At 53.7% G+C, this 27380-nt stretch overlaps 1 protein-coding gene across 1 annotated transcript in view; it reads right to left on the bottom strand.

Moving 5' to 3' along the window:
* MYO18B (myosin XVIIIB) overlaps positions 1-27158 on the bottom strand; it is a 212743-nt gene extending 185585 nt beyond the window's left edge. The window contains exons 1-10 of the mRNA XM_054594428.1: positions 27057-27158; positions 25199-25359; positions 20796-22040; positions 20196-20262; positions 19271-19383; positions 17804-17980; positions 12500-12698; positions 10472-10614; positions 9535-9635; positions 8746-8809 (exon numbers count right to left, since the gene is read on the bottom strand). Coding sequence (XP_054450403.1) covers positions 8746-8809; positions 9535-9635; positions 10472-10614; positions 12500-12698; positions 17804-17980; positions 19271-19383; positions 20196-20262; positions 20796-22040; positions 25199-25359; positions 27057-27093 — 2307 coding nt within the window. The 5' untranslated portion in view covers positions 27094-27158. The remainder of the gene's footprint in view (positions 1-8745; positions 8810-9534; positions 9636-10471; positions 10615-12499; positions 12699-17803; positions 17981-19270; positions 19384-20195; positions 20263-20795; positions 22041-25198; positions 25360-27056) is intronic.
* Between the last annotated feature and the right edge of the window lie 222 nt (positions 27159-27380).

Raw genomic sequence — 27380 nt, 5'->3', positions numbered from 1 at the left:
CAAGCTTGGGCGATAAACTGTAGGCTGTTAAAGCGGGCAGGGCCTTGAATTTTGTGGCATCCAGTGCCCAGAGAGAGGACAATGTTTGCCCAAGGTCACACAGCAAATTAGCACCAGACACAGGACCAGAGCCAGGCTTTTCTGACTCCCAGGCCAGACCACTTGCCTCATCCATTCAAGCCACTTCCTCTACCTGGGGGAGGATCCTGCAAGGATCATTGACCAATCGGGATGACACCAACGTAGGCAGTGACATTGAGAGATTCGCTGTGGAAATATTTCAATTAACAGCAAAAGCATGTTCCACTGATCCATCATATTTCTGGGCCAGCACAGGATCACAGAATCCCTAGCAACCGGAGTTCAACCTAGCAACCGCGGCTGCTCGACTGGAGCAAACAGGGGGAAGGAAGGCATCCTACCAACATGGTTATTTATGAGATTTCAAAGAATAGAGAAAGGACACCAAAGAACAGTGGAAACACATTTATTATGGCCCCCACTGTCAGCTCTCAGTGTTTGACAGGCAGACTCCAGCACCCCCCACTTAGCTCATGTGAAGAGGAGAAGAAAACTTCCGCTAAAGCTAATTTGCTCCTTTTTCTCTCCCTCCCTGCCCCACGTCTCTGCTGCAACAGAAGACACAGAGGGGCAAATATATATGCTTCTGACCCAAAATGATTCGGATCAGAGAGATGTTTACCAATCCTTAAACTTCTAGAAGGTTGAACATCTTGGAAAAAAGCCAGTCCTTGCATCAGACTCGTGGAAATAGAAGTCAGTCCAATTAGTGAAATAAGTCAATTCAGAACCCAAATGTCTATTCCTAGGAGGATGGATAAACAAAGGATGGTATAGCCAGGGCGCGTGTGGAGTGCTATGCAGCAGTGAAAAAGAACCAGCCACTGATACATGCAACCACATGTGTGAATCCCACAGATCCCTGGTGAGTCAGGGCTGTGCGGCACAAAAGGCCACTGTGTGATCCCATCTCCCATCTATGTGGGCAAAACTGATCTATGGTAAGAGAAGTCAGGTGGTAACTCTGGATGAGAGGGATACCCTTGATCAGGAGCTGACTCGCAGGAGCCTGTGTTTGAATGAGGAGTATTTTAGATCTTGACCTGCGGTGTGGCTGCAGTTGTGTTTAAGAATATAGTCATCATCACGTTATATGCTTAAAATTAGTGCACTTGATACATTTAACTGTATGTCGTACTCAAAAAAAAAAAAATGAATGAAAAAGTAGGCAACTCGCAAGGTGTCCAGAGTTTATCTGATGCAAAGACTCAAGGTCAACCAAAGACTGCAGGTAATGTAGTGAAATAAGTGAAATCCGCATTAAAGTGGGCTGCGTTTAGAGCACCCAGGATACTCTGACACTGCAGAGAGGCCAGGACTGGCTCCGGCATCAGAAGAACTGGTTCTCTCAACTCCGCATTCCCAGAAGCTCGACTTTGCGCAAATCTCTTGCCCTTGCTCTGGGGCTCAGTCCCCACTTCTGTAAAATGGAAATCACAGCCTCCTGGGGCTGTTGTGAGGATTAAATGAGTCAGTGTGTGTAATGTGCCCGGCACAGTGCCCGACACACAGTGGTACTCAATAAATGCTGGTCTCCACACACCGCTGCGTCTGTCTCACCGTGTCTTAGCCCAAGCTGTTCGGCCTTCTGGGGATACCTTTCCGCATTGCGACTCAAGTTCATGCCCAGCAGGCATGGCCTTGTCTTCCTCAAGCGGCTCCCAGTCCAGTGAGGAAGCTATTGTACAAACGACAGCACAGAGGAGTGAGCGCGGCGGGCGGGGGCAATAGGGGACTCTGGAAGGGGAGAGAAGCTTAATGGGAGGGTCAGAGGCTTCCTGGAAGAAGTGGTGTGTGAAGCAAACAAAATGAGCAAGGTGAAGTGGGTGCTGGAAGGCAGGGAGGGTCTCCAAGAAGGAGGGGACAGTGGGGGCGGGGCACATGGTGTGTTAGGTGCCCAAGGACCCTAGGGATGCTCACGTGGGCCTCTCTTGCACAGTAAAAAGTAGTGGGCAACCACGGTCCGCAGCTGGGAGCTGCTCTCGGTGGAGCGCGTGGCTACAGGAGGTTTCCCCGGCCAAGGAACTGGCTGGCACCTTGGAGTCGTCTCCCCTCATTATAAGCGCAGTGTGGGTATAAACCAACCCCCTCTCTTCCAGGGCTGCAGTGGGCTCCTCTGTGTCTCTACAACCAGCCAGCCCAGGGGATCCCCACGCCTCCATGCCCTGAACCTGGAGCCAGCTACGAGAGCAAAATGCTGAACGCTGATTTGATTCCATGGCAAAAGAAACGTGGGCGCCTGCAGAACTGGGGGACATCATGGAGGCCACAGGGAGGGAGGGAGGAAGGAAGGGAGGGAGGGAGGGAAGGCGGGGCAGGTGTCATCGGAGCCGGGAGCTCCCATTCCCAGTGACTCTGTCCCATGCTCAGAACTGGCCAATCCGCCTCCTCTCTGGGCATTGGGGAGGCCATTTGTTATACCCATTCCACAGGTGGAAAAGCTGAGGCTAAGAGAAGGTAAGTGACCCAAGGGTGCACAGTGGGTCAGGTCCCAGAGCACCCAGTCTTCAGCAATGACACAAGACTGAGACCTCTCTGAGCCTGGTCATTCCTCCTGAAAAACAGATGTGATCATAATTCTCCAGGGACCATTACAACGACTAAGTAAGAGAAAGCAGCCGGCAGAACCCCGGCAGGAGCGCGGGATCCCCTGTCCTTCTGTTGGGGACCAGTCCTGGGCTGCAGATACCTGGGTCACAAAAAATAAATGTGCCCTGGGCCACAGCCTGGAGTGTGACAGCCAGAAGCAAACTGCTGGGAAGCAAGGATTATGATCACGGTTACCACTGCTGTTGGGCACTTTTTTAAAAAATCAGGCTATGCTGCAGAAAAATAAAGAACAAAGAAGAAAATAATATGCAAGCTGTGTGACTTCAAATGTGTCCTAGTGCCCTGGCAGATCTCAAACAAGTTCCATTTAAAAGCTGAAACGGGGCAGCAGGCAGGGAGGGCGTACTGCGGGGACCAGGGGTTGGAGCTGACAGTCAGCAAGCGGAGGCGGCGACTGAGGTCCGACGCCACCCAGAGGTCTCAGTGCTTCCGCCCTGGGCCCTCTGCTCTAGCTGACTGGCCCAAGCCCCACGCCCTGAGCCCCACTCCCTCATCCTCTGCTCTACAGCCACACTGCACTCTTTGCTATCCCCCCACATTTACCTCGGTATCAGGTGCTCTGCATAGCAGGTATGGTGGCTTCACTGCACCTAACTTCACTCTTAGTTCAGGACCAGTTTACTGTCGCCTCCTCCAGGCAGCCTTCCCTGATACACCTCCATCCCACCAGCATACCCTCAGCTACATACACCTCTATTTAGGCACCTATCACTCTGGCTTGGAATGATCTGCTTCTGTGGCTACGGCAGCTCCCATTCACCTCCAAAATATAAGCCTCTTGTGATACAAACTCAGCTGAGTTATCTCTCTGTGCCAGGGCCTGGGATCTAATAAGATTTCTAAATATCCATCGATGAGTGAACATCAATGAGCTGCCAGTTAGTGTCACCAAATAAGAGCCATAGATGGTAGAGTGTGTCCATCTACCTAGCCAGGCCCACAGTTCTACTAATCCTGGGTGTGGAGACTCTGGAGTCCAGGCTGGCTGAGGGACAAGAGCCCCAAACCTTGTGACCCCCCTCCTCCGGGTCCACCGCCATTCCCAGCAACCGCTCCGGCTCCCAGGACTCAGGCAGTGGTTCCAAAGAAAGCACAAGATCCCCTAAGCCCTAGGAAAAGCCTTTAAAGACATCAGCCACCAATCGAAGTGTAACTAACATATGCCCACCGTAATAGCAAAGCTTAGAACATTGAAAAGATGTGAGTTTAGCCAAGTCCCTGGAGGGAGGGCACACTCATTCACTTCTTCACCCCACAAAGCACTTGGAGTGTGTCTGGCTCCGTGCTGGGCCTTGTATATTAAGCAGTGAATAGGACACAGAAGACTCCCCATCCGTCCTCACAGAACTTAGGATGGAGGGGAGACAGACTGCAAGTAAACAGTGTGATACGCAAGGAGAGATTGTTACCAAGGAGATCCTAAAAAAAGGCCGTAAGAGGAGGCTTCTCCTGGGACAAAGGGCTCGAAAGCTGGAGGTGGCAATGCTGGTGCTGAGGTGCAGCCCAACGCACAAAGACAGTCTCCACCTCGTTATTTGGAACCACTGGCCGAAAGGGTTTAGGACCTTTTTGAAAATGACGACATTGGGGAAGGAAGTCGTCCAGGGAATCCTGACTCTGCGGGGAAAGCCTGCTCATTAAAAATGCTGTTTGTGGAAGTCTCCGTGACGTGCAGCTTGTTGCAGGCTGCATAAAACATTCACGGGACCACACGGAGGGACGGCCCGCGGAAGGTCCCCGACGGCGCCTCCGCGTGGGGCAGCCGTCGGCGCCTGTTTTCTGGTTGTGTGAGTGTGCGTGTGGTTCAGTTTGGGTTTTGTCTGTACTTTTTTTCCACAGAAGGTATTATGAAGCTGTTTAAAATAAATGTTTTATCAAAAACATAAACCAGAGGAGAAAAGAGATAAAGCCAGGAAGAGAAAAAACATGGCATTACCACCAAGAAAGGGGGACTGGGGACCTCACGGGCCACTGAGGACCTGCCCAGCCCAACTGGTCCAATGCCACCCTCCAGGATAATACTGAACAATAACAATAATAGTAAAAGCTGACTTGCTAACTTCTATGCACGGTCTAAGTACTTCATGGGCTTTACCTCCCTTCAGGCAAGAGGGATGATCCCCAACCCAGTTTTACAAATGAGGAAACTGAGGCCCCGGGAAATCAAGTCACTTTGCTTAAGGCCAGCCAGCCAAAGTGTTGGTACGGGGATTTGAACCTGGACATGTCAGACTCCAGAGTCCACTGCTCAACCACAGTCATCAGTGAGTCATCAGAGGATGATGGGAGCAACTGTTACAGATGAAAGGGAAGCAGAACTAATCAGAGTCAGGGGGCTGGTTGGGAGGAGGAGGGCAGGGCTCAGGCAGAGACGAATGTGGGCTAGGGAACTGCCAGAAAAAATGCAGACATCTACTTAAATTTCAGTTTAGAGAAACAATGGATAAACTTTTAGTAGAAGGAGATCCGCCAGCAATATTTATGTAGCAGGAGCGCTGGCCCCACTGCACCTAGCTAACATTCTTAGTCCAGGGCCAGCTCAAGCTCACCTCCTCCAGGCAGCCTTCTCTGATACGACTCCCACCCTCCAGGCCTGTGCATGCAACATTTGAGATGCACTTATACCAAAAATTATTTTATGCTTTTCTGAAATTCAAGTGTAAGTGGGCATCCTACACTTCCCCAGCTTTATTGAGTTATAATTGACAAATAAAAGTTATATACCTTTAAGTACCCAATGTGATCATTTAAAATACATATAGATTGTGAAATGGTTACCACAGTGAAGTTAATGAACACAGCTATCACCTCCCATAGTCACCCTTTCTGTGTGTGTGGCGAGGACACGTGCGACCTCCTCTCCCAGGAGACTCCAAGTAGACGGTGAGCGCAGTAGCATTAGCTACAGTCGCCGCGCTGGGCATCAGGGCAGATAACAGATGACAAGTGCTGCGCATCATGTACTTTTATTTGCTGAATCTGGCAACTTCGGGGGCCTGTACGTGGCAACCCCCATTTTCGGGGGGCATTTCCTGACTGCCAAGTTCTGTCACTGAGACTGCACCTGGACTGCGTGGTCCCAGAAAACCAGCCCAGGCCTGGGCCAAAGACCAGCAAGTTTTCAGACTGCGTTTCTGTTGTCAGAAAGGAGAGGACACTCTCTCTTCCGATCCCCACCAGGGAGCAGAACGAGAGCAAAGGAACACCCTACCCATGCCCACACCCTACCCATGCCCACACCCTACCCATGCCCACAAATCAACTGTCTAGAAAAGCACCACCCAGAACTACAGGGAAAAGAAAAAAACAAAAAACTACTTCAAAGCCTCCTGGACAGGGTTCGCGCTGGGCGCCATTCCTGCAGGGGGACAAACAGGTCAGGCTGGGGCCGCTCCCAGGGCGGGGCTGGGGCCTGCTCCTCCTCAGCAGCAACAGGAAAACATACTGCGCCCTCTTGCTGATTCCAATGGATACGCTTGGCCAAAACCCACAGAAGGAACAAGGAAATCCATGCGGGGACAGCCTTTCATCCTCTGCCTTCAAGGTCAAGGTCTGGGCGCCTGACTCCCCACCACCCCCCGCCCGATCCTGGGAGGAAAGGTATGAAAGAAAAAACTACTGCAGATTCCAACCCCCCAGTGAAGGGGGCGCCAGGAAGGAGAAGAGCACGCCAGCCCCCAGAGTTTGAAGATGGGGGAGTCGCACCGCCTCACTCCATCCCACCGCACCCGCTGCAGGGGCTCCACTGCAGTGGTTCTCCATCAGCTACATCTGAGAACTTGCGAGAAATGCATATTCTCAGGCCCAACCTCAGATCTACTCTATCAACAAGACCGTGGCTAGTACCCAGCAGAGGGAGAGAGAAAGAGAAACCGCTTTATTAAGGTATAACTGACCAAGGATAAATGCCTCATCATTAAAATATACCATTTGATAAGCTTTGACACATACACCTGTGAAACCACCACCACAATAAAGGCAGAGGTCCTCCCCATGATCCCCAAAGTCCCCTTTTACAACCCTTTCTCCCCTTCACCTGCCAGTCCCCGGTCTCTGGCCACCACCGACCTGTTCTCTGCCTCTGTCTTCTGGAGGTTCACATACACGAAACCATAAAGTGCTCTCTCATTTCTCTGCCATTTCTCACTCAGCATAGCTATTTCAAGAGCCATTGTGTTCTCGGATATATGACTAGTGCATTCATTTTTATTGCTGAAAAGTGTACTGTCTCGGTGAATATTTCACAATGTGTTCACCCATTCGCTTGTTAATAGACATCCTGGTAGTTTCCAGATTTGGGCTGCTATAAATAAAACTGCTAGGCTTTCATGCAGAAGTTTTTGGAATAGACATACACTGTCACTCCTCTGCATAAATTCCTAGGAGTGGTATAGTGTGTCATATGGGAGGTATATGTTTAACTTTTTCAAGAAACTGTTTTCCAAAACGACTGTTCCATTTGACATCCCCGCCAGCAGTGCATGAGGGCTCCAGCTACCCTGAATTCTCACCAGCACTTGGTGTGATCAGTCTTGTTCGACGTAGAAAGCCTAGTGATTGTGCAGTTGTGTTATACTGTGGCTCTGGTTTGAATTTCTTTAATGACTAATGATGCTGAGTGTATTTTCCTGTGCTCGTTTGCCATCCACCCAGCTTTTGGGTGAAGTGTATGTTAAAGTCTTTCACCCATCTTTTTTACTGGGTTGTTTTACGTACAATTTTGAAAGACATGTATATATTCTGGATTCAAAGACTTTATCAGATATGTGATTTGCAAATATCTTCTCCTAGCCTATGGCTTGTATTTTCATCACAACAGTGAATTTCAAAGAACAGAAGTTCTTAATTTTGACAAAGTACAATTTCTCTATTTGTTCTCTTATGGACTGTGCTTTGGTGTCACATCTAAAACTCTACCTAAATCCAAAGTTACAAAAATTTTTCTCCCATTTTCTTCTAGAAATATTATGGTTTTAAGTTTTACATTTAGGTCTATTACCCATTTTTTGTTAACTTTTATATATGATGTGGGATTGTAGATTGAACTTCAGTTTTTTGCATGAAGGTATCCAATTATTCCAGCACCATTTGTTTCCCAGACACGTGTGTTTGGAAAAAGGCTTTGGTGTGCAAATTATCCATGCTCCTTTACCTGGTGAACTCCTACTCATCCTTCAAAACCCAGGTCAAATGTCCCCTTCGCTAAGAAGTCTCCCCTGATTGAAGCCAAGTAGTTCTTCCTTTCAACTATCCTCTGGTCTGGTCGCCATGGCATCTTATGCAACCTCTGGCCCATTCTTATCCCCCATTAGTGCACTAATCCCCACGTCTGTCTCTCCTGCTAGTGTAAACATTCACGGATGAGGACCGCCGTCCCCGCACTTAGCACAGGCCTGCTATAGATGTGGGGGCGACTAAGATAACAAGTGTTAAAATACCAACAAATGAATAAGAGAATAAACAACTAAGTGAACAAAATTTGCCTTTTGAAACAACTGAATACCACCTCTCGTGTCCTGTTCACAGGCCACAGCTTCCAGGAATCCTCCTCTGACTGTACCTACCCACATTACTCATCAATAATATTTACTAAGAGCATCTGATTGACTGGTTGGTTGATTTAGGCCAAGCCCCGTGCTAAGCACTTCATGCCCATCATTTCATTTAATTCCTTTAAGTCTCTGAGGCAGATACAGCTACTGTCATTATTTTACCAAAGAGGATGCAGACATTCAGAGAGGTTAGGTGCCAAGCCTAAGGTCACGTACCTAATAAATATCAGAACTGGGGTTCGAACCCAGGTAGTCTGTTGCCAAAGCGCACATGCTTACTTTATGTATACCACCTCCTGGTTCTTTATTTGTACGTCTCATTTCCTGACAAGCCCGGACCCCACAAAGGCACCCCTCTTGCCCCCCACATGACCAGCCCTTGCCGACTACAAACCCCAGTGGCAAAGGAGACAAGTCACATAGGAGAGCTCTCCGTCACCCTCCCATCCTGGCCCCGGGGTCACAGGCACCCACACACACGCCAGGAGGACCTCCTCCTTACCTTAGACCAAACGCCCATGCCAAAGGAGCTGCTGTCTGCCATCTGGTGCAGGTACAGCTCTGTCCTAGAAGCAGAGAAGGGACCGGAAGTAAGGGAGGGGAGGGATGTGGTTTAAATGCCCACAGGCTGGCACTAGTAGGTACCCATTCTACAGAAAGGGAAACTGAGGTTCAGAGAGGAACACACAGAGCGGAGTCCAGATGTAAACACGTATCCCTCAGACTCTAAAGTCGGTCCTTTATGGAGCACACCTGTCAGGACCTAAGGGGGGTGTCCCCCAAGATGTCCCTCCAAGAGTCGTCTCACCTGGCTACCCTACGGGCCGCCCCACCCTGTGACCCTCTTCCAAGGTGCCCCATTCAGGCAAACCCTCATATGCACTCAAGGGCCCCGCGAATTTAGAAACTTCTAGAATACTTGAGGTCTGCTATTCTTGCCCTCCTCCCAGGCCGCTGTCAGCCCTGCGCCGACATGCCACCATTGCATCAGACAGCCTCTGCCAGCTCCCAGCATTTATAAGGAGCGACATGTGAACCATCTCACTTAATCCTGTAAGGTCAGTCAAGGCATTGTTTCCGCTTTGGGGAAGAAAACAAGGTTCAGAGTGGATGACACATAGCCCAGGCCACCAGCCCGTGAGCGGTACCAGGCAGCTCGAATTGGAGGCCAGGTTCCTAACCACTGGGTTCCACTGCCTCTCAGCTCTGGGCAGAGCTCAGGCTGGCCCTGGAGAGGGGGTGCTCGTTGAATTCCTGCCCTGGGATGCCCTTGTCCGGCCCGGTCACTCACCTGAGATCCAGGTCCAATCCCGCCAGCATCTGGGAGAAAACCCCGAAGTTGCCTTCCCCGTCCAGCTGCCGTGCCACGCGGCTCTTCTCCAAAAGCATTGTCTGCAAGAGGAGAGGGCGGGCCCCTGGTCCACACTTGGGGTGCCTCGGCCTCATGCCTGGTGCCCAGCTATCTGGAGGCCCCAATAGGGTGCCTCACCCTGGCCTACCCTTTAAGGACACATCTCAGGTCCAAACTCTGCAGCACACATTCCTATCAAAACTTGTCACTCCTTTGTCTCACTAATTCAGAGTCCATCTCGGGACTCTTTCCAATGAAGTTATCCAAAACTAGGAGCAGTGACCTGGAGCCGGCCTCCAACATGTTCTTATTTGACGGAGGCCTTTAGGAAGTTGAGCCAAATGGTCATGAATGGCAGGACTTCAGGGTCAGGATGGGAAGGGGACTTGCGGGGCATCGACGAGTTCTCCTTGGGTCTGCATGTTATCCCAGCTCCATATCCAAACGTTTCTGATCGCCTGATCCTATTTTCTGTTCAGATAGAATGCTGGAGCGGGGTGGGGGACAAGGTGATTTGGGAGGTAGGAACAAGCAGACACGTGCTTGTGTGTTTGTCACCCCCTGCCTGCCACGAAAGCTGGTGAGCGTCTGTTTCACTTCAGCTTGTGCTCCTAAGACCCAACTAATGAGTAGTTGAATTGTATATTTATTCATGACTATTTCATCCCGGTGATATTCTCAGGTGCAAATGGGCCAGCTTGCTCTAGAAGGGGACTTTCTGAGCCACAGAGGGAGGTGGGAGGAGCTGGCAGAGGCTGGGGGGACTATGACCATTTAGCTACTTCCCAGGGTCCCAGGAGGCGTGGGCTCTGCTCAGTGGGGCTGGGGGTCCTGCAGCCCCAAGGACGCCCCTCTCCCTTCCACCCAGGGGCCTCACCTGGAGCTGAGCAGCTGTGACTCGGCCTGTGGCATTGAAGTCCAGTGACATCACCATGGTGAACCGGGTGGCACTGTGGCTGTGGCCAGTGGACACAGAGCCAAAGGCCCGGAGGACAGTGAAGGTGGCTTGAATCTTCTCCACTGTGGGGGCATGGGGCAGAAAGTCACCTTTGTCCTTTGTGCTGCCACCCGCACCGCTCACAGGGCCACCTTCTTCACTGGCCCCCGGCCCAGGCGAGCTCCGTGCCACCTCCTCAACTCAACTCTAAACCAGACCCATTTCAACGTCAGTCACGTCCTGTGCTGCAACAAGGGGCGCAGGGGACCAAGACAATCGAGAAGGGATTGCACACGCTGGTGACAGGGGCTCCTGGGCCTGATGGAGCCCAGGAGGAAGGGGCAGGGTGTCAGCGCTCCCAGGCCTGCTCTCAGGGAGCTCCCCAGCACAGCGGGCTTAAAAAGCTCTGCAGCCTCCCCACAGCTATTTACTGAGCACCTGCGATGCACTGGGCATGGGGGTAGGCTCCTGGATACAGCCCAGCCTGACTCCCACCCTCAAATACACTCATTCACAGCAGCACTACATTTGGGGAAAGCAAAAACTGGCACCTCTCCCTGCTGTAGCCCCAGCTCCTTCCATGGGCCAGGTGCAGAGAAGGTGATCAACAAAGCACTGCATCAGCCCCAGCAGAAAAGCAGCAGAGTGTGGCAGTTCAGCAGGTTTGCATAGGCTCTACCCTTTGCTTGTTACATGACTTGGGGCAAATTAATTAACCTTCCTGTGGCTCAGCGACCCCATCTGTAACATGGAAACGATAATATTATAACGCCTCCCTCATGCAATTGCCATGAGGACTAAAAGATTTAAAGAAGTTGAGTGCTTAGAACTAACGTGCTCCAAATGTGGTGTTGTTAGTATTATATTTATTACAACTAGAAAAGCAATGTTGCCCAGGACGTGTCTTCCCGGCAGAGAGAAAGAACACCGCCCCGAGAGAGCGGAAACTGCTTTCAAGGATGGGGGGAGTTTTACTTTCTTATGTACAGAGCACAGATATACATGTATAAACAGACTGCGGTATGTCTATGGCATAAAAATTTTATATGGGGAGATGATTAAGGGATAAAATGTTTAAAAAGACACCCTGAAGGAGCAAAAAATGAAGGAAAAAAAAAGCCATTGAGAACACTGGCCCAGGGATTCTGGCCCTGGGACCAGGCTGCCTAGTTCGCAGTAGCTGGGTGGCCTCAGGCAAGCCAATTAATTTCTCCAAGTCTTAACGTCCTCGTCTGTACAGTTTAAATAAATTATATGTACCTGATAGGGCTGTTCTAAATAATAAATAAGTTTAAATCCTTGGAATAAGGCCTGGCATATACGTCCCCAGCCGGTGCTGGCTGTGATGGTTGTTAGCGCTGTAAGTCATCATGAGGAGCTGGCACCCCGTAGGGCCCCGCTCAGACGTCACTTCCCCCAGGAAGCGCCTCTCCCCTCCTCTGCGCTCCCACAAGCTCTCCTGTAAGCAGCTCCGCCTGCACTTTGGGGAGAGCATTCAAATTTGGCGCGTGTAAGGGGCTCGGTGGACCCCTGGCTGCCAGCCCTCGAGCTCACCAGCCACGCCCTCTGTCTTTAGCGGCGGGGCCTCTGCACAGCTGCACGGCTTGTGCACTGCCCAAGGACCCCGCATCGAAGGGCGCTGCATGTGCACCACACCGTCGTAGGCCTGTATACTTAGCCGGGAGATTTCCTAGAACACAGCAGTCGAGTGTTCAGTTCTAACAATGTCCGTGTATGACGGTTGCTCCATACATGACTGGGGACATCTTGAGGACGGAAAACCTTTTCCTAATTAGCACAGAGGCGTCCGATGGACTGGGGGGCCCTGCCCAGCAACCAGTACAGGGTCTGCGTACGTGCTGAGTGAAGGCTTGGTGAGTGGACATAAGGAGCAGCAGCCCAGAGCCCCCTCCAGCCCTTCCTCTCCCTCCCACAGTCCTGCTATGTGTCACCTGGAGACCACTATACCTGAGACAGTGCCATCCACACAGCCTGCCATCCCCACCAGGTGCTCTAGGACCTGCTCGCAGCAGGTGGTCTTCCCAGCGCCACTTCGGCCCAGGGCCACGATGCTCTGGTCTCTCCGCTGGCTCAGCAGGGCCCAGTATGCCCGCTGGGCCAGAGAGCCAACGTGGGCAGGCAGGCCATCCCGGCGGCCCCGGGGCACCTGCAGGAAGACACCAGGCATCAGCCTTCCCACCCCTGCTGTGCCCAGGGGGTGCCCCAAGACAGTGCCCACGCCAGCCTCAAGTCCGGATCTGTATCCACGATACACATCCTGCTCCAGCCTCGTCAGAGAGGCCGCATTTTTTCTTGGGAAGGGCCCAGCCTAAGCGGCTAGTCCTGTGCCTGGCTCACTGTGACTGCATAGGCAGCCAGTAACCCTAGCCTGCCCCTGGACCTCCTCTTCAGCCAGTGGGAGGCCCGAACCAGAGCTTCCTTAGCTCGTGAGGCTCATCTCATCGCTACTCAAATCACTGGGTAGCACCGCCTGGAATGAAGCGGCTGGACAACACGGCACAATCGGTTAGTGACGCCTGCCATGGAAACACAGCGGGGCCCGGGGCGCACGTGCTATGGCCGTGCCAGAGTTCATTCAGGTAACACCTGAAGTTCCTTCCACTTCATTTATTCATTTATCCACTTATTCAATAAGAAAAAATTTGTTGAGTGTCTACTACGCAGCAGGCACTGCGGGCACACACACAGAAAACGAAGGAAATCTGGCCAACCGTGAGCAGACGCCATTACACCTTTAGAATGGCCTGAGAACCATGTTAAAAACTGGAACTCATAAAATGCTGGCGGGAATGCTGACTTATAGTCACTCTGGGAAACCGGCAGTTGCCTAGGCAGTGAGACACGCACACATCCGAGAACCCAGCAATCCCACGCCTAGGTATTCACCCAAGAGAAATTAATGTTTATGTTCGCAGAGGAAACTCTGTGCCATTGATTATATTGAAGATGTATTCAAGATCACCAAAAACAACCCAAACGTCTTCAACTAGTGAACCAGGGTAACCAACCACCCTGGTCTTAGCATTGAAAGGCTCATGTCCTGCCCTGGCTGCATAGCTCCATGGTTAGAGCGTCATCCTGGTACGCCAAGGCTGTGGGTTTGATCCCCGGTTGGGGCACATATAAGCAGCAACCAGTGAATGCATAAGTAGGTGGAGCAACAAATTGATGCTTCTCTCTCCCTCTCTCTCTCCCCCCCTCCACCCTTGTCCTCTCTCTCAAATCAATAAAAATAAAGATTAAAAAAGGAAATTTTTGTGTCCTGGAAAAACCCGTGTCCTCAGAACACCAGGACCCCCTGTGAATGGATAAACAAACCAACACAATAAAATTCAATGAAATAAAGGAACAAACAGCTGATAACTGCAACAATAGAGGTGAAGTACAAATGCACTGTGCTAAGTGGAAAAAGCTGATTCAAAAGCTTACATCCTGACAGTTCCATTCATATGACTTCCCAGAAAAGGACAGTTACTATACCAGGACAACCAAGGGCAGGACCTGGTATAAGGGCTGACCACAAAGTGTCTAGAGCACTTTTGGGGGTGATGGGACTGTCTTGTAATTGATGGCAGAGGCGGTTACACACCTATATACCTTTATCCAAACGTACCAGAGCTGAGCACCAACAAGGATGATTTTAACTCTATGTAAATCATACCTTAACAAACCTGACTTTAAAAACAGCAACAGCAAAGTCCTACCCATGGAGCTTTCTGTTGGGAAAAGACTGATGATACACAGAACAATAAATTATATCAAACGGGAATCATTTTAAAGCCATGAGCCTGGAAGCCCCATGAGGCAGACTTCCTTCCTGCTCCTTCTCTGCTCTTTGCTCTGAGCCTGGATGAGGTCACCAAGGGAATGGGTATTTACGGAGGAAGAGGGAGGTGATGGGACAGATCCTAGGCTTGGAGAGGTCAGTGGGGACCAGCTAAGGAGGCCTCGCTTATACTGGAACCTAATGAACAAAATAAACTAATGAGAAAAATAAAACCAGAGACATGGAAACATGAAACAGACTGACAGCTGTAGCCGGGGCGGGGGGCGGAGAACGGTGAACGGAAGGGGAAGGGACTCGTCAAAGGACACGTGTGAACGAGGGACAGCGAAGAGGGGATCAGCGAAGAGGGGATCGACTGAGCGAGAGAGGGGTGGGCCGGGCAGACGCGAGCAGAGGGGGAAACGAATGGGACAACTGTAATAAACAATAAAACATGCAACATCTAAAAAATAAAAATTAAATTAAAGTGGATTTATTGGAGAAAAAGTAAAAAAAAGGAGGCTGCAGAGGGCCAGCGGGACAGAAAGAAAACCAGGAGAGGGGAGCTCTGGAGCTAAGGAGGAGAGGGCGGGGCTGGCTGTCGAGCTGCCGAGGGCACCTTGGCCGGGTGCGCGGGTGGTTGGAGCGCTGTCCTGTGCACCGGAAGGCTGCAGTTTCAACCCCCAGTCAGGGCACGCACCGAGGTTGCGGTTTGATTCCCGGTCGGGTCACTTACGGCAACCAATCAATATTTCTCTCTCCCACAGCCAAGTTTCTCTCTCTCTCTCTGTCTCTCTCTCCCTTCCCCTCGCTCTAGAATCAATAAACATATCCTTGGGTAAGGATTTTTTTTTAAATGCTGCTGAAGGTCAAGCCAGAGAAGACAGGAGCATGGGCCACAGGACCTGGCAGCCTGAACCTCGTTGGTGACCTTCACAGACGTCTGCTTTGCGTAGCCTTCCGGGGAAGGGAGGCGGCGGCAGAGAGGGGAGGAGAGCGGGAGGGCACCAAAGGGCACAGAGGACCAGGCCCAGCTGGAGGAGGACGTGGGGAGCCGGGATGCTAAGTAGGCGAGTCCTCATCTGCCCAGTGCGAGCACAGGCAGAAATCCCAACGTGGTGGTCTGCCCCCGAGCCTGGCCCTCCAGCCCGGGGCTGACGGGGCTTCCAGTCCACTGGCGGCCTGGTGCCCCCAGACCCCTAAGGATAGTAACGAATCCCTATCCTGGGCTCGGCAAGGCCCCTGCAGCTGGCAAAGCTGGGACAAGTCCCCAACACGAGCTGGGCAGACCCTTAGGTCATCAAGCAGGCGAGGGGCCCTGGGGCCTGAGTCCTGAAGCCACCTCCCACCCTGGAAACGCTGAAGTTCAGGGGACAGGCCATCTCATCCACCGCTCCCTCGGGCTCACTCTTTAGACTCTAGAAGGGAGGTTGATGCAGGGCCAGACCCCTGCATACACAGGCAGGTGCATGTACACACGCCCTAGCATTGGGCACGTGCACCCCTGCGAGCTCGCACGCAGCCCTGCTCACAGGCGCATGCATCCAACAGCTACCAAGCCTCTGTACCCCTGCCGTGGTCACACCCGCGCTCACACCCGTGAAGAGCAGCACCCCCAGCCCCAGCTCCCAGCCTCCAGGCAGGCCCAGACCCCCAGTGACAGAGGCCCCAGCACTGCCCCACACCTCACCCAGGCCGTCTGCAAGGGGGCCCCCGCCCCAGCCACACCGCAGGTCTATGCTCCCACCTGCTGGCCGCCTGAGGAATCAGACGTGACGCAGGCAAAGCACAGAAGGTGGCTGTGGGTTTGAGGTGGGAGGCTGATGACTGGAGGGAAGCGGGGGCACTGGGTGAAGAGTTTAGGAGAATCAGGAGACTCAGGGGCATGGAGGGATCTCAAATTCCTCCTTACAGGACAGCACCCAAGACCTGCACTTTTAGGCCGAGGTTAAATGGATGCCTCAGTCCCTGGTTAGCCCATCCCTGGGTAGCCCGTGAGAACCTGGCTTGCCTTGGGGTCTGTACAAAATGCCCGTCCCAGGGCCACCGAAGGAGCCAGAGGGGCCACTCAGCTTCTCAGGAGGCCCTGCAGCCTTGGCTGCAGTGACAGAGGCACGGCCTTCACAGCGAGGGAGGGCAGAGTGCATGCGCCGACCTGTCACCCTCCCAGGCCCAGGCCACTGACCGCCAGGCTGGGGAGGGGCCTGAAAAGCGACTGAAGGGCTGGGGTGGGATGTCCTGGAGGTCTTGGAGGAGAAGGGTGTAGGGCCACCGTCCCCTTTCATGGACTTAGTATGTCCCACGGGACTCGAGAGGGTTTTTCATTCCCAAATGACAGATGAGAAAACCGAGACCAGAGAGGCATGGAGATCTTTCCAAGGCTCCTGCAGCGTGTTAGCAGGTGTTCTGGAGGCCCGTGTCTCCCTGGACCAGCAAGTCTTCAGGACAGCACCCAAGCAAGACGTTTGACCTCAAACAGGGCTCCCTTCCTTCACCTTTGCCGCCTTCCATCTATCCTCCACTAGGCAGCCAAGGGCCTCTTCTTACAACATAAATCAGACGATGTCACTGCTCTGCTAAAAATCTCCATCAGCCTCAGAGTAAAAGCTACATCATGATGCCTGTGCACCTGTAACCCAGCGCCGGTCCCTGTCCCACCTGCTCACTCTCTCCTTCTCCAGTCATCTGCTTCTCCTGCGTCGTCTTTGCTATTCTTGGCCTGTCTTCTCCACTAGAATGGAAGCTCCATGAGGCAGGCTTATGGCCCGTCTCCTTCCCTGCACCTTCCTCTGTGCCTGGCACGCAGGAGACCTCAATCAATAGCCTTTGGATGGATGAAAGAGATCAGCTCTCACTACTCAGTTGTGGCTGCAGCCCTTTCCACAAGGTGGCGCTGAGAGATTCCCTTTGCTTTGACCGTCTTGACAAAAACCAGCCATTTCTACACTTCCCAGGAAAAATAAATACAAGCAGAACCGAGGCTTCTGTTTCCTGATTTATGTGGGTGTTCAGGACTCCCCAGGCCACTGTGGGGCTCAGAGCACCGAGGAGCCGGCGGCCTGGGTTGTGTCCCAGCTCCTCCCCCTGCTGAACGTGAGAGTTTAGGGGTTGGCCCAGCCAGTTTCCATCTGTAAAATGGGGTAATAATGGTTGTCTTTTCAGGGGGTGGGAGGGCATGAGAACTGACTGAGATGACATGTGCTTGAAGCAGTGTCTGGTACAGAGTGGACACTCATTCAATATTTTCTCTATTATTATAATTTAATGCTCATTTTCCCCTCTAAGGAAGCGGGGGTCATGTGGCCCTCGATGACCCGCAATGCCCGCGATGCCCCCATATCTCATGTCTGGCAAGATGCTGCTCACAGACAGGGCTGCAGGCGGCTTCCCCAGGCTGCTCCGTCCTCCCCTGAGATGCAGAGGGGGACCCTCCACCGCACTCCTGTGCCTGTCCCCTGCCCCCCTCGCCACAGTTGCCCCCTCACCTTGCCTGCAGAGGGTGCCGACGGCCCCCGGGGCTGGAGGACGATCAGGTCTGGCCCCGTGAAGGTGTGTGGCAGCTGAGCCCGGTAGCGGTGCAGAAGCGTGTTCAGGACACTGGATTCGTTGACGCTGACCAGGGAGGCGAGGTCCTCGGCCCGGTCCAGCTCCGGGGGGTTGGCCTGTGAACCGCCAGAGTGGCCAGTGGCTTCTCAGGCCCCCACAGCACCACCACACCCACACACACAGCCCTGCCACCCTGCCCCTGGGGAGCTGTGTGCCACAGACCGAAAAACACACGAGGACTCGAGAGAGTCACACAACCCTACACAGGGAACAGGACACGCTTCTCTTTCGCCCGCAGTGCAGCCTGAGTGTCACCCTCCATTCACACGGGCCCCTCCTTCCTCCGCTCACTGTACTGTGAGGGGACGTGCTCAGAACCGAGATGCATCAAGATCGGAGTGTCTTCTGCATCTCAAACACCCCAAAGGTGGGTGGTGTCCCCGAGTCAGGCAGTGTCCTCTCCTGAGTCCTGTCGGGGAGCGCTGCAAGTGTTCTGTGACACTTGGCGACAGAGGCCAACGGCCCAACCACCCCGTCCCTCTGACAGCCCGTCATGCATGGATCCCTTGGACATAGGCCCAGGGCCTTCTAGAAGCTTCTCCTTGGGGCATCCATTCTAAAAGGCTTCCTATACATGCTTTTCAGCTTCAAGGAGATTTCTGGGCCCAGTGCTCTCGGGGTTGAGCCAAGCCCAAGCTCTCTTGTGGGTCAGTCTTTCTCCTGAGAACACTGGCCCTCTGCAAACTCCCAGCACCGCTGGGGACAGACGGCCTGGGGTGGACAGAGGGGAGCGGAGAGGAACGAAGGTGATCAAGACCCACGTGCGGCTCCTGGAGGAAACTCTTCCTTGATTAGTAGAGGCTTTGAGGGGTGGAAAAGGACCAGGACAGGACTTTTTCTATCATTATACTCTGACTTACCGTCAAATAGATTCATGGTACAGTAAAAAACGATGAAAAACAACTGAAAAAGCAAAACCAAAAGAATGCCTCATACCCAAAATATAAGCCATTATACTCTATGCTGTGGTTAACGGCAAGCAGCACATTTGGCTCTTGAGTTCCCTGGCAGCCAGGGTGAAAAGGGAAACATGCTTTCTAGCATGATTTGCAAGGTCCATTAAAAAAAAAAAACAATCATTTTCTGGGGTCAAGCAGAAAACCCTCAGTCCTAGGACCTAACAAACATGCCTCTTAATGGGTCTTCATAAAAGGGACGCTATGGGACAGAGTACTAATGACCCCCTAACAATATACCTCCAGCAGAGCCATGGGCTCAAGGGTTATCTTCCCTATAAGTCCCTCCAGAGCATCAAGCCAGAGGAGTCCCTGCAGTCAGGTACAAGGAAACCTCTGGTAGGAAGGGCAGGAACGTGCGGGGCAGGCAGGGAGCTGGCGGGGGCTCACCCGATGAACTTGCTCTTCATCCACCTCGATGATGGTTTTGTCAGCATCGATGCAAAGACGCACCCTTCCTGCCGGCAGGTCGGCTGTCCCCTCATCTGGCTTAAGCACTGTAGCTGGTGGACAGCCAAGGGGGGAGGGGAGGGGAGGGGAGGGGAGGGGAGACCAGACGAGCTCTGAGCTGCTGAGCCAGACAAGGGAGCTGGATGGGGCACTGGGACTGGCCAGAAAGGACAGTGTCCTCTCCCTGTGGGGTCTATTCACACAGAGGGTTCTGAACTGTGACCACACACTCTTTAAGGACAGAGGCTGGGTGCCACTCCCCTTAGGCTTTTACCAGCTGGCACAGTGCCGGGCAGAGTAGGAGCCCAGGTGGCTGGGCGCACTTCCCACCTCTTACCCAGACCTGGGATGGCAGGCAACGGCTCACGGGCTGCCATTCACCCCCAGTCCCCGTGACAGACCCCTGACCAATACTCTTCCCAGCTGCACTCTGCCTGGGACTCGGGATCGCGCCTACTCAGTAGACAGTGGTCACAGCTAATGGACAAACGTGGGCTGGGGACATGAATCTATGTGCCGCCTGCACTAGATGCCAAGCACCCTGAGTGAGGAACCCTGCAGGAGCCAAACCATGCTCGCTGCGTTAATGAAGCAGTTAAATAAGGAGTTACCAAGGCTCAAATGTCTTTGAAAACAGACCTGGCAGACCAGGTGCCAAGAGAGAAAGGACACAACTATTTCCAACCCGAAGGGCTGCAGCACCCCATCCTAAGCTCAGCGGCTCCTTACCACTCACCCTTCTCCCCAGTGAACGGGGCCTGGCAGATACTACTAGCAGCAGTAGGGGGCGCAAGAGGAACAGACTAAGACACGCCCCCCTCCTTCCGCACCCTCCCGCGCCACATGTACTAAAACCCCGGATTACCAAGAGTAAATCCATCCTTCTGAACCAGCCAGACTTTCTCTGCTTCATACCATCTGTCCTCAGGAGCCTGCGAGCAAAGGTCACATAAATTAAACCAGGATGACAGTACCCTCTCCCCACCCCCATGCATATGAGGGGCAAACCCCTTATGTGAGAGCTTGTCACAGTGTGGCCTGGGACCACCTCAATCAGAATCTAAGAGCGGGGTGGTACTGATGTAAATGCAGGTGGCTTAGCTCCACCCCTGGTCTTTTGAATGGAAGCGCCAAGGGGGCCTGGGACTCTGCATCTCAGCCCCAAGGGTGCGAGCCACCATGTGGCATTCATTGTAAGCTCAGCCACGAGGGGACATCTCACCTGCCTGGGACTTCCCTCATGCTATGGGGAATCTCACCCCAGGGCAGGTACAGTGGAGGTCTCAAGGCCCCTCCTTGTCAAGGAGAAAGTGCCTGTCCCTGCCTTTGAGCCGGCCACCCCTCTCCAGGACCCTGTCCACCTCCTGTGCTCATTGTGTTTGCCCCCAGGTGCAAGTCTTTCCCATCCCTCCTTCCCCAGAGGGTCCCACCTACCGCGCCCCTCGCCAGGGCTGCAGTCCCTCACCTGCTCCAAGTCTGCACTCTGGCTTCCTTTGCTCCCCTCCAGCGGGGCCGGCCCCTCTCCGTGCTCCTGCATCGGCGGTCTTTCCACCTGGCTCTCCGGAGCAGGTGCTCTGGGTCCTTCCAGTTCCACCTCCAGGGCCTTGGCCTTGCCATCCGCTCTCCGGCAGGGCTCCCCGGCCCCCTGCCCTCTGCCGCCGGGCTGGCTCTCCTCAGCTGCTGCCAGGGCGTCCCCACGTTCTCCCCCCTTCTTGGGGGCTTCACAGCCCTTCTCTGTCTTGCTCCCAGCCGCACCTGTCTGCCCAGACTCACTCTGAGGCCCATGTGCCTTCTCCATTGCTCCGGGAGCCTCCCCCATCTTCCTGGCCTTCCCCCACGCTTTGTCCACCTTCTCTGCCTTGACTTGCGAGTCGTCTGTCCTCTCCGCCTTACTCAGGGGCACACTTTCTTTGTCCTTCTTCTGGGGACCATCCCACCTGCTCTTTCTGCCCAGGGAACCTCCCCACTTCTTCACCTGGATTTGGGCCCCAGCCAGCTTCCCTCCTGCCCCTGCATCCTTGGAGAGCTTCCCCTGTGCCATCTTGTTTGGGGGGTCCTCTCCCCCCTTCTCCACTGTCCCTGGTCGCCCCTCCTCACCGGGCCCCTCTTTGTGCTGAGGCTCATCCGCTTTTAGTCCTTTGGTCTCAGGGGCCCTACCCGCTTTCCCTGCTGTGCCTTGATCTTTCTCGCCTTTTGTCAGAAGCACAGTTCCTGGGTCCCCAAGCCCCCCAGCCTGGGTCTTCCCAGCCTTTGGGGCTGTGTTCTCAGTGCTGGCCTGGGGACCCTGAGGAGTCTGTGGGGTCTCCGGTTTTTCCCCCCCTCCAGGGTCCGTGGCTGGGGATGAGGTCTTGCTGGCGGAGGCGTCAAGGGGCTGAGCCTTCTGCTCTGGCTTGGCCGAGTCCGGGTCCAGTTTGGCCGAGTCCGGGTCCAGTTTGGCCACCATCAGCAGCACGTCACCCCTCCTCACACCCCTCTTGAAGGGCAGAGGCTTTTTGGCAGGTGCCCCACTGGGGCCCGGCTCCTGGGGCTTCTCGCCGTTGATGGTGGTCATCAGCATAGGCTCCGTGGTGCCGGCCCCCTCACCCTCCTTGCCCGGAGTGCTGGAGAGCTGCGGGGAGCCTGCTGGGTGGTCCTGGGGAAGTTTTTGGCTTCCAGGTTTGGTGTCACTGTTGGATTTGTTGTTGGGTTGGCTCGTGGCAGTTTCTGGGTTCTAGAAGAGAAACCACAACCATCCTTCACAGCTTGCTTACTTAGGAGCTTTGTCATCGCTCACTCATTCACTTGTTCATTCAGCCGTTCATTCCTGGAAAGACCCTCCAGGACTATGAGAGCTCATGGGCACCGTGCCAGGCGATGAGCCAACGCCCCGCCCCTTGGATGTTGGCCCAGCGCCTCAAGGCCAAGGGACAGAGTGAAGAGAGAGTGGACTTGGGAGCCCAACAGACTCAACTCCAAATTCAACTCCTAACTCTGCCGCTCACTAGCGGTGTGGCCTTAAATAAATTACTCCCCTCTCAAAGCTGTGTCCTGATCAATCAAATGAGGACCATTATGGCCTGCCCTGCGGGTGGGCAAGAGGGTTCATGACAATCCTTAGAAATTGAGCCCAGCACACAATAACAGTTAACAGTAGCTGCTACTGCTGCCGTTGTTATTGCTGCTGTTGTCACTGTCACGATTATATGTTTGGCCTTGCTTCCTGTTGGGCCAGGAAGGAATCATGGAGTCAGGCTGGACTGTGGCTCCCCAGGTGATTCCAACATGTAGCCCCCACTCTGGAGCGTGGGGCCTAGTGGCTCGGGCTGACCTTCTGGAGCCCGGCAGGGCGCTGTCTCTGAAAGGGGACTGGCTGCGCTCGCAAATCTCACCATGGTCTACTCCAGTTTAAAAAGTGAGTCAGTGCCTTATTTTTAACCAAACCACCACAGAGCAGACTAACAGGGGGAGACGCCAAGAAAGATAAGCAACCCCATCCTGCACCCACCCCAAAAGAAGAGCATTCACGGGGCACGGGGAGGGAAATTCAGATTGGCTCTTTCTTTCATAGACACCAAAGCCCTCAGCCCTCTGCATCTTTCTTGGGTTGTAGGAGAAGCAGCACCGCTAAAATCCCCGAGGCCGAGAGGAAACCCACAGCATGGCCATTTCACAGGTGAGCAAACAGAGGCCAAGATGGGGGAGGGTTTTGAGCGGGACACCCACAGCGGCGAGGCCAGGGCCGGAACCCGGTTCTCCTGACGTTCGATATGGGTCTCTCTCTGCCCCAGCGTTGCTCCGGCTTCCCCTGTCCCTCACTGGCTGGGTGGCCCTAGGAAAGTCAAGTCACCTCCCTGAGCCTCATTTCCCACCCCTGCAAAATGGTGGTGGTTTCCACTGGCTCCGTGCAAGGATTATCTCAGGGCGGAAGGAAGCGGCCATGCTGGGGTGCGGCGCGCACCCAGGGCTGTGCATTGATTGGGACAAGAGAGCTGCACTGGCAGGAGCCTGTCCTGAGGCCACCCTGCTCTGGGCCCAGGAGCCCCTTGGCCCGCGGTCCAACACCTGTCATGGCCTGAAGCCCGTCCGTCCTGCATCCTGGCCCTGAGTCTCCATCCGGGCCCAGAGGTGACAGTGTGGCCCCGACCTCTGCTCAACTCTGTTTCTTCACTTGTGCACAGTGGCGCCAGCCTGGCCTGCACCCTCATGGAACCTGCTTGTCCCCAGGCCTCTGTGACTCCCAACCACCTCACTCCCCACACTGGTCCCTCCCCGAGGCAGCTCACCAGAGCAGAGAACATGCAGACTCTCATCCTGGCTCTGCCTCTATCTGGCCTCATGACCTTGAGTAAGTCTCTTGACCTCTCAGAGCCTCGGTCTCCACCCCTGGTAAGTGGGTATGATCCCATGTACCCCAATGCTGCACAGGGTTTCCGATAACCCCATGAGCAGCAAAGTGAACATTTTCTACTCGTAAACAGGCACTCAGTAACATTCCATCATGACTAACAACGGCCTACGGGGGTCGACCTTGGCTCCCACTCATGCCTGGGTCAAGCTGGGGTGGGGACAGAGCCTGTCATCCTCCCCCACAAAGACTTGGCAGGAGCCTTTCAGCAGCTGCTGCTGTTCAGCAGCCGGAGGACTTCTCTGAGGCAGCCAGTCATTGTGATTGGACAGGTGCCGGCATGGGGGAGCCAGCCGGGCGAACAACAGCTGAAGGGGAGCGGGAGGCAGAGCCAGGAGGTCCCCTGGGCTACGGCCAATGCTAGGTCCCGAGGCTACCAGACTGCTCAGCCTAATCATTGCAGCATTCACCCTACTTCACGGGGGCACTGGAAATACACGAGGAGATGCCCTTTTTGCCACAATGGACTATTTCCAGAGGTATACTATTTGAGCTGGGTTTTGAAGGATGCATAGGAGTTCAATAGCTCAAGCTGGAAAAAAAAAACAACATTCCTCTAGGTGTACTGTGCCCTAAGCCTACCTCTCCAGTGTCTAGCCCCATCATCCTGTCCAGGTTCCCTGGCTAAGGAGCTGGGAAAGGTGGGGAAAAGCCCTGGCCACCATCGGGAGTAAATTTGCAAGTCCCTAAAGCACAGGTAATGCATCTGGGCCAACTATTGCTTTAACCCAGCTGTGCTATTCAGAATAACTAAGGATTTTCAGTAGACTTCAACCAATCAGAAGGGGAGCCCGGCTGAAGCAAAATCCCTACCAGCGACAAACCTTAACCCTTTCATTACTGGATTGTGGCCATTCTGGGGGACTAAGGAAAGGGGCCTAGGTAAGCATACCAGCTGGAGGATGCTTGGGGGGCTTTGGGTCATGGCTATTTACCACCTGATGTGGACAAGTTTCAGTATTTTAACAACCAATATAGCTACATCAGTGAGCACCAACTGAATATCATTTCTGCCTAAATTGAGCCAACCATATATCCTCAACTAATATCTAGGTTTTTCTTTTTGCAAAAATGGGATAAACTGATGGCCACAATCATACATTCACTAATATCATTCATTCATTCATTCATTCATTCAACATGAGAGTTGCCCAAGACACAAAGTTGAAGGAGAGAGATAGCTGTTGCTCTGAAGTAATTCCTAGTCGAGTAAGTCATATCATCAAGTAATGATGGTGCCAACCACAGTTAAGACAGGCATAGAGGGTGCAGTGGGAATCAGAGAAGGCAGGCAACAGGAGAGCTTTCCAGAGATGTACTTTTTAAGTTGGGTTTTGAAGGATGCAAAGGAGCTCAACAGATGAAGCTAGAAACAGGAAAAGGCGGGGCTAGCGGGAGCAAAGGCAAGGCGGCAAGTGACGCAGAGGCGGTTCACGCGGTGGGGACAGGCAGGACCTGTGCCCCCGTCCTGCAGGGCCACTTACCTCTCGTTCTGGAGAGGCAAGCACTGCCTGTTTCTTCAGTCTTGCTTCCTTAGACTCTTTCTCAGTCTCGCGGACCAGCTGCCTGATGAAGCCACCTGGGATGACAGAGAAAAGCGGTGGGGGCGAGGATGGCGGAGGGCTCTTGTCCTCTTCCCGAATCTGTTTTGCAGAAGCAAGAAAGGAAAGAGCCCAATGAGTCAACCAACAGGGGCAAGTTGCCCTTTAAAAGCTTGCAAAGAAGACTGGGAGGGGGCCCAGAAGGACATACATGACCAAGCCCATGTAGGAGAGGCCATGGCAAAGCAGGTCAGGCTGGCGGGGCTCTGGGAGCCTGGAGACCGCGTGTGAAAATGGAACGGATGAGCAGCAGAAAATGGAGTGCACTCCAGCCAACGTGATTGCTGCCTGGGCAGTTTCCTCATAATATGAACTTGGACCATCAAGGCCACAGGTTCCCTTTCTTGGTGTAGGACAGGCCCATCTCCAAAAGATTTTCCAGTTTCCAGAAGGGGTTGGGTAACAGGGAACCATCCAGTTTGTATTTAATATAATAATCAACTACTTAACCACATAACCACTTACCGTGTGCCAGAACATAACAAAGTAGGAAAGGGCTTGCAGCCATGACTTACATAAGGGTCCGACCCTGTGACTACAGCCCACTGCACTGACCCAGGCCTGTGGCTTCTGAATGGTCCTTTACCAAGGACCTGGGCAGCCCGGGGCTCCCCAAAACTGCGCCCTGAATCTGGCAGGCTGGATGCCAGCATTTTACCCCAGAAACATGGCCCAGGCCAGAGCTGACTGGAGTTGGGGCACAGCTAAGACTACTTCACTGGCCCGTGACCTTGGGGGCTCAGGCATGGGTCTGGCTGTGGTCCCCTGGGCTGTGTCTTTAACCAGTATTACTGTGACAGCTCCTGAGGGGAAAAAATCTCCAGCACTTTCTATGGAAGAGCTACATACTGGTTTAAAATAAACTGTTTATCAAGGTCCTCTGAGTGTGGCTGATAAGCAGGGATTCCAAAGATAAGGCCAGGGGACAAAGCACAGGCCACAGGATAAGGCCGTCTGTGCAGACCTCTGCTCAGTTAGAAAGAAGCAGGGTCCTGTGAGGCTGGGTGCCCGCTTACACCACACCTCTCCGGGCTGAAAGGCACCTATGCGAGAATGATTCTTACAGCACACTCGGCAGGTTAAACTCTGCTTCTTTCAGGATTACTTCCAGTGCTCCTCTCAGATCGGTCAGGGAAGGGTGGGGCCAGGAGGCAGCGGGGAAAGGAACTTCTGACCCACCCCACCCTTCAGCCTCCAATCCAAGGAGTCCCAAGCAAGAGGGTGGGAAGAGGGGCAGAGGAGATAACAGGCATCAAAGAAAGAGGCAGCCCTTCCGGGCATCTTGAGAGAAATAGAAAAGAGTAAAGAGGAATAACTGGGGGAAGGGCCACTTTCCCATTTTCCGTGGTGACAAAAGGTGGGGACCACAGACACTCATCCCCGTGGCATAAGCCCGGCAGCCAGCAGCTCTGCTTCTGCCCCACCATCCACACTCTGCCTCCCACACCAACCCCTGTGCTCACTCATCAAGGCTGCCATGAGGGTGCAGACAGGACAGCTGGTCTACCCTCATTCCCCCTCGGCCAACTGAGGAACAGGAAAAGTAGGCATTCATGGGTGGGGTCAAGGGCATGGTCACTAATGACCAGCTGGCTAGGAGAGAACGGAAGGTGGGGCTGGACATGCTACAGGGGAGCTCTGGAGGTCAGACACTCTGCCAGGGGTGGGAGGGCGCAGCCTGGGCCACTCAGGCTGGGGCTTGTCCTGCAGCGGCAGCCCGAGCCCTGAGCGTTACTTTCCTTCTGCTCCCACAGGGCGAGGCGTGACGAGATGGCCATGCTGAGACAGTGCCAGGGCCAGCAGATGAGATGAGGTGAGGTGAGGTGAGATGGAGCTCTCTGCCTGGCAGCACGGAATGAGGCTACAGACACACACGGCACAGGAGGCGGATGGACACAGACTGATACAGAGACACAGTGGGAGAGAGGAGAGAGAGACGGGTTAGCTCACAGGCACTGACCCACCCCTACCCGCACTGACGCCGAGATCCAAGACCACGCGGCCAGGCTCGTATCCCAGCCACGGACACCTGGGAGCAGCGTGGCCAGGTGGAGGCTGCTGGCTG

Source organism: Pteronotus mesoamericanus, unplaced genomic scaffold (genome assembly GCF_021234165.1).
Source record: "Pteronotus mesoamericanus isolate MK-2021 breed Mesoamerican mustached bat unplaced genomic scaffold, CSHL_Meso_final scaffold_507, whole genome shotgun sequence".
Classification (NCBI taxonomy): domain Eukaryota; kingdom Metazoa; phylum Chordata; class Mammalia; order Chiroptera; family Mormoopidae; genus Pteronotus; species Pteronotus mesoamericanus.
The sequence above is the reverse complement of the archived record's forward strand: the minus strand, read 5'-3'. Positions and strand labels throughout refer to the sequence as shown.